This window comes from Triticum dicoccoides, chromosome 2A (genome assembly GCF_002162155.2).
Source record: "Triticum dicoccoides isolate Atlit2015 ecotype Zavitan chromosome 2A, WEW_v2.0, whole genome shotgun sequence".
NCBI lineage: Eukaryota > Viridiplantae > Streptophyta > Magnoliopsida > Poales > Poaceae > Triticum > Triticum dicoccoides.
The window spans coordinates 623051979-623058805 of NC_041382.1; the positions used below are offsets into that span (position 1 = coordinate 623051979).

General features: G+C 46.4%; 1 protein-coding gene across 1 annotated transcript; it reads right to left on the bottom strand.

The window, feature by feature from the left end:
* Positions 1–5083: 5083 nt before the first annotated feature.
* On the bottom strand, positions 5084–6266 carry LOC119359720 (two-component response regulator ORR5-like). Its single transcript, XM_037625822.1, has 5 exons — positions 6143–6266; positions 5998–6044; positions 5823–5900; positions 5636–5706; positions 5084–5508 (listed from the first exon to the last, which is right to left on the bottom strand). Exons 1-5 carry the CDS (start codon positions 6264–6266, stop codon positions 5421–5423), a joined length of 408 nt encoding a protein of 135 aa, XP_037481719.1. The 3' UTR covers positions 5084–5420.
* Positions 6267–6827: the final 561 nt, after the last annotated feature.

Sequence of the window (6827 nt, forward strand, 5' to 3'; positions counted from 1 at the left end):
AAACATACCGGAAGAATTACATCGAATAGATCTCCAAGGAGATCATTGTATTGAAGATCAAAGAGAGAGAGAGAGAGAAAGTCATCTAGCTACTACTATGGGCTCGCGGGTCCTGTGAGGACTACTCACACAACATCATGGAGGCATCAAGGTCGATAAAGATGGCCTCCCCAATGGTTTCCCTCTCTGGCAGAGTACCGGCAAAGGCCTCCAGATGAAGAACAGAGGCTTGCAGCAGCAGAATAATTGTTTCGGGTCTCGCTCTGGTGTTTTTTTGCATTTTAGGAAATTTACAATGCTGAAATTAGCTCAAACAGAGCCACGTGGGACCCACAAGCTCACTAGACGCACCACTCAGGGCCACGCCTCCTGAGCTTGTGCCTCTCCCAATTATTGTTTGATACTCCCTTGAACCATCTAGGGTCTCTTCTGGTCAAGAAAAAATCACCGTAAAGTTTCATCGTGTTTGGACTTCCTTTGGTATTGTTTTTCTGCAAAACAAAGAAATAGGCAGAAACATAAATTGGCACTAGGCACTAGGCTAATAGGTTAGTTCCAGAAAAGGATATAAAATTCCATATAAATTATACAAAATTGGTAATATAGTAGCATGAAGTAATAAAAAACTGTAGATACGTTGGAGACGTATCAGCATCCCCAAGCTTAATTCCTCATCCTTGACTAGGTAACAACAGAAATTTTGATGTGGAATGCTACCTAACACATCTTATCATGTAATTATTTTACAGTACAAATATTGGGAAGCGATGATTTGTTCGATATCAAAAGTGATAATATGTATGAATGCTAGAAAGTAATCATTACTCTTCAAAAGAACACTAAAGAATGTTATCCCTACTCATTTAATAATGTAAGCATGGCATAACTCGGTCTTCCTAGCATAAAGTATAAATCACGAGCACTCCGATGCCAAACCAAGCAATTGTATCTTAGTTTTTCTTGCTTCAGATTTTTCAATCTCACCCAATACATGAGCTTGAGTCATGGACTTAGCACTACGGGTGGCAAAAAGAATGATGGTAGAGGTGTGTACGGGAAGAAAAAAGTTTGACAGAGTCTCGCATCGGCTCGGCGGATCGTTAAGCAGTGGAGAGGCCTTACAATCGATATCAATGCGAGGAGTAGGGTTTGCCATGCAATGGATGCACTAGAGTTATAAATGTATGAAAGCTCTCTATATGAAACTAAGTGGGTGTGCATCCAACTTGCTTGCTCATGAAGACCTCGAGCATTTGAGGAAGCTTGTCATCGAAATATACAAGCCAAATTATATAATGTAAAAAAATCACACTAGTATATGAAAGTGACAAATCAAGGAACTATCTTTACGAAGAACATGGTGCTACTTTAAAGCACAAGTGTGGAAAAAGGATAGTAGCATGCCCCTTCTCTCTTTTTCTCTCATTTTTTCATTTTTATAATAATATCATGAACATCATCCCCACTTTTTCGTGGACTCAATAGTCTCCATCATTCTTTACCTCACTGGGAGAATGCTTTAATAATTGTCATCACACTTTTAATTACTTACAACTTGATAAACTAAAAAAATGACTCTATATGAATGCCTCTCCTAGTGTATCAGGATGTGCAATGATCTAAGGTAACATGTGTAGCAATAATGAACGGTGGCTGTGCCACAAATATCATGTCAGCTCTATATGATCATGCAAAGCAATATGATAATGAACACTCAAGTCATGTGAATAGTAACGGTGAAAGTTGCATGGCAATATATCTCGGAATGGTTATGGAAATGCCATAGTAGGTAGGTATGGTGGCTATATTGAGAAATGATATAATAAGGCTTATGTGTGATAGAGCATATCATATCATGGGATTTGGATGCATTGACGAAGTTTGTAGCACTTCTCGAGGTGAGAACGGGCAATGCACGGTACCGAAGAGGCTAGCAAATTATGAATAGGTGGGAGTGCTTATGTCTACAAACTCACATTGGTCATAAAGAACTCACATACTTATTGCGAAAATTGAAAAGCCCTCGAAGCAAAGTACTACTCACATGCCCCTAGGGAGGAGGTTGGTAGGAGTTAACCATTTGCGCGCCCCCGGTCGGGACAACACAAAGGATTTTGATCAAGGATAAATTACACTCAGACTTCCCTGCTATATTTGGAATATTTGAATATGATGGGCATTCCAATGTTGATAAATGTTGCATATGCATATGTGCATATTTGATGAATGAATGGAGAATCAAGAGTGAAGAATGCATAATTCAATGTTGATGATGAATGAATGTTGTTGAATGAATGATGTTGATATTTGATGATTGAATGTTGTTGATATCACTTGATTATATTTTTTGTTTAGTTAGTACTATATTTAGCGGATTATATGCATATAGAATGAATGTCGATAAATAAATGTTGTTGTCAAAAATTTAACTTGAACTGGCAACTGTTTTAGGAGAACCCTTAATCCGAACATCGGCACTAAGTACACCATGCTTGACCCTGCGTTCGACAACGATCATCGCACACGTTTTATCGAGAATGGAGCGGTAATGACTATAGTCAAGTTCTTGCAGAAAAATTGGCTTTGCAAAAATAAGTTACTAACTATTTTTCATCTAAATTTTGGCAGATGCTACCACCATTGCATATGAAGGGTCACACGAAAGCATGCCAGATGCATACGACATCCACTACGAGCCGTACTTCAAGAGAGCTGGGCTGCTGCCATTTGTGCTTCAGTTCAAGCGTGCGCCGCAGACGCTCGTCCACTTAGCTCTCACAGCCTTGGCAGACCATTGGCGACCCGAGAGGCATAGTTACCATCTCCCATGTGGTGAGATGACAGTGACCCTCGAGGACTTCGGCATGATCACAGCCCTACCGCTCCAGGTACAGGCTCTCACTGGGCGAGTGGGGAGGAACAACTGGCGGGAGAGGGTTGTCATCCTCATCGGTGATTGTCCCACCTCCATCTGTCATGAGGCCTACGGCATGGTGGATAATCAAACATACGGTATACCTCTAATATGGCTCTTTGCCAACCAGTCCGGATGCCCACAAGATGCCGACGCCCGGACCGTGGAGCAGTAGGTAAGGGCCTACTTGCTGTATCTCCTTACAGAGGTCATGTTTCCAGACTGCTCGGGGAACACTGCCCTATGGATGCATCTGGACTTCCTGTCCATCTGGGACGCAGGGTACAGCTGGGGGTCTGCCGGCCTAGCGTACCTATACCATTCGGTAAGAAGTTATCTCCATATTCGTTTATGGACGTATGTATGCTTCTTTGAATTGCGTTATCTAATCATTAATTGGCATTTGTAGCAGGATGACGCATGTAAGAGGACTGGAGCTACGTTCGTATGTGTGGATGTGCCTGGGCCCTCTCGATTTCGACGTGGGAGCGATTGCCGGTGGGTCATCCTGAGAAACTTAGACGGCGTCCATGGACGGATTATGGCAATGAAGGCGACAATACTCGATACTTGACCGTAGTATACTCTTGGGACATCGTTAAAGTCTTCACGGACAATGCCACTGTATTGTACAAGGCCTTCACCAACGAGCTGGACAACCTGGCATATCACTAGGTAAACTACTTGCTGGTGTTTTCTCGTAGCCACTTTCATGGTTACTTACCAATCCTTCTGCAGGTTAATTGGTGGCCATATCACGAGAGAGTCTGGGGTCAATACCTATACCCGCCTACCGCCAGGCTCGTTGACGGAGGGTTGCATAGCCTACCACGAGGACGGCTGGCGGCAGGGTGCACTGCGTACGCACAATTTCCCCCCTCCCTAGATACAGTACAAGTTTGTGGGGTTTTTTAGGGGGGGGGGGGTCCTTCCTACTGGCACCCACTTTGGCAGTGAGGTTTTACATACCTATCGCCCTCCAATCATGCATGTCTGGCGGTAGGACATTAATCTACGTCAGGCCCACCCACCAGATGACGGTGGATGCCGTTAACCCTACCGCCAGGGGCCTCGGCAGTAGGCAGTTATATCCTAGTGTCATCAACCCTGACGGTAGGAGATTTAGATTTTTTTTTACAAGTAGGGTCAAATCTTGCTCAAGTTTCTCAAAACAGTCAAAACACTGATTTTGGCCCAAGTTTTTTTTTTGAGAAAATGATTTTGGCCCAAGTGGCACGCTTGTGTGTACTCTCAAACCTCTTTCAGTAGTCGGCAAAGACATGGGCCTGTGTCACTTTAACATAAAGGTGAAGCAGTTATGCTATCTCAGGCGTACTCTCTGGCGAGTAAATCACTTTCTGTCAACAGTAACATACTGGCAGACCTGCCGGGAGAGATAGAAAAAAGGACTGCAGATGAAAGTCCATTTTGATAATGCACACAAAGGGACGTGTCTAAACATTTTGCTCAAGGCTCCAAGCCTCCAAGCCAAAGGATCAGAGAATAACCGTTTCATTTAATCCAGAACTTCGTGTTGTGACACAGAATCAGCCCTCGTTGCACAAGCGAGTGGAAAAAATTGTGACTGAACTTTCAAAGTTACTTGCCTAGCAACGCTAAGCCTGAAACATGGAACCTGGAGAACTATGGAACGCTTTGGATATCCTGACACGCTTTGTATACCCTGATAAGGTGCTCACCCCTGCAATAAAATAAAATAAAATAAAAATGATAAGGTGCCGTCACAGTGGTACCCTAGTACTCCTGCTCGTTAACGAGGCCCTGTTGCCACGAATGGCATCAAATAGTAACTCGGATACAGAGTACAGATCGAAGCAACTAATAATGCTGGCAATCAAATGCACGATCCTACGGAGATCCTCTTCCGTAACAGCACAGCGGTACAGCAGTGCTCCCTACTCGGTACTTAAGGCCCTGTTTCCACAGATTTGGCATCAAATAACTCAGAAGCAGAGTACAGCTTTGAACCAAAAGTAGCAATCAAATGTACGATCTTACGGACACCCTTTTCATTCGCCATTTAGATCTCTTCCATCGTATGAATATGCTCGCACGTGAGCCATGACAGTACCGAGTTTGATCGACGATCTCCCCAACAATCCATCCAAAGGGCACAAATGAAAATGGCCAACGCTGTGACGATGGAGTAAAAAATTTCAGCAAGAACAAGTGAACTTCAACATGTACCATTACAAACAATAGCTTGAAGCAAACTTCCTTTTTTACTGAACACTGATCCACGAGACTGAAACACAGAACACTGAGAGGGATATACGTCGACTGCTACATAACAGGGGGAAACAGGGCACATCCTACTTAGCAGAAGCAAAATACAGGCTGCATGCATGCATGCACACTGACGGCCATCATACTACTCCTCTACTGCCACGCATGCGTCCATGTTCCAGAAGGCCAAAACGCTGAATCCGCACGCCATGTAGTGCGGTTCAGGGGCGTCCGACGGTGCAACCGGACCAGGCGGCGCTCAGCGGAGGACGCGGCTGCAGAGGCGCGACACGTCGGACGGCTGGACGGGCTTCAGCAGGAAATCCTCGGCTCCCTCCTCCAGGCACCTGACGGAGCCGAAACGTGTCAACGAGCAGGAAAACGAACTGCATGCATGCTACTAGAGCTGCTACCACCGAATAGGAAAGAATATGGCATGCATGGGAGGGAATATGGCATGGAATAGATACTGACCTGTTGATCCTTGTAGGCACGTTCTCCGAGGACATGATCACCACGGGGATCTCCCTCAGCTTGGACGACCCCTGCATGCATCCATCACATTTCCATCGTCATCTCAAACAAGTATTCATATTCCTATACATGCATGATTTATCATGGAGTTTGGCAAGGAATAAAAGAATGTCGTGTGATGTATTACCTTGACCTTCTTGAGGAGCTCGTAGCCCGTCATCTCCGGCATCCAGTAGTCGGTGATTATCATGCTCACATTGGCCTCCTGCGACGCCCAAGAACACACAGTTAAGACACATGCAAAAAGCACAAAAATATCCGAAATAAAAGGGACAAATTAAGGTTCGAGGAAGATCACATACGGAGCCAAGAAGCTCCAGGGCCCTCTTCCCGCTGTCCACGGCGGTCACTGCACATCACATGCACGCACACATCTCGTCACAAATCCACGACAAGAAGAACAAGAAGAAGAGATCGAAACGGGATGTGATCTCGTCGATTGCTCACCGCGGAACTTGGAGCTCCGGAGGATGCCGGAGATGACGGCGCGGTCGACCGAGCTGTCGTCCACGGCGAGGACGTGCGGCAGCGCCGCGCTCCCCTCGCCGACAAGGCCCTTGAAGCTCGCCATCTCTACCTAGGACTACTATGCTCGGACTGGGGAGAGAAAGGGAAAGAAAAGGCCTTTGGAGAGCGTCGCCACCCTGCCCCTATATATAGCCGAGGGCGACGAGGCCGCGGCACAGGAGACGGCGGGGCGGAAAAGGCGAAGACGAGGAGGCCGGGATCGCTGACCGGCCACGCGCGCTCTGGCCCTGGCCCCGAGGGATATCTCGGCGAGGGTGAATCCAAGATACGGATACGGACCGGGTGCGGCAGGATCGTGGCGTGACGCATGGACGCCTAGAGCGAAGCATGCCGCCGCTGGCCGCCTGGCATGCACCAGCACCACGAGGGGTATGCATACGCATGATGCAACGCACAGCGGCGGCCAGCAGCGAACCAAATCTTTTGTTGCTGCAAACAGGAGTGCCGGCCTTTACTCCTTTCTTGACCGGCGCGGCGCCGTATCTCTTCTCTTAAATGGGTTATTCATGGCATTGGCAGCATCCTTCGTGCCTGTCTGTCTCGCTTCTCCATCATCCCTCTGTAAACAAATGCTGTGCAGGTAGCCGGTGTGTTCATTTACTGG

What these genes read in the sequence shown, in the direction of transcription:
- LOC119359720 (XM_037625822.1), bottom strand. Translation starts at nt 6,266, where the DNA reads ATGGCGAGCTTCAAGGGCCTTGTCGGCGAGGGGAGCGCGGCGCTGCCG. An exon ending in CCGGAGCTCCAAGTTCCGCG is followed by an intron (nt 6,045 to 6,142) that starts GTGAGCAATCGA and finishes TGTGATGTGCAG; the next exon opens with TGACCGCCGTGGACAGCGGG. An exon ending in CCCTGGAGCTTCTTGGCTCC is followed by an intron (nt 5,901 to 5,997) that starts GTATGTGATCTT and finishes TGGGCGTCGCAG; the next exon opens with GAGGCCAATGTGAGCATGAT.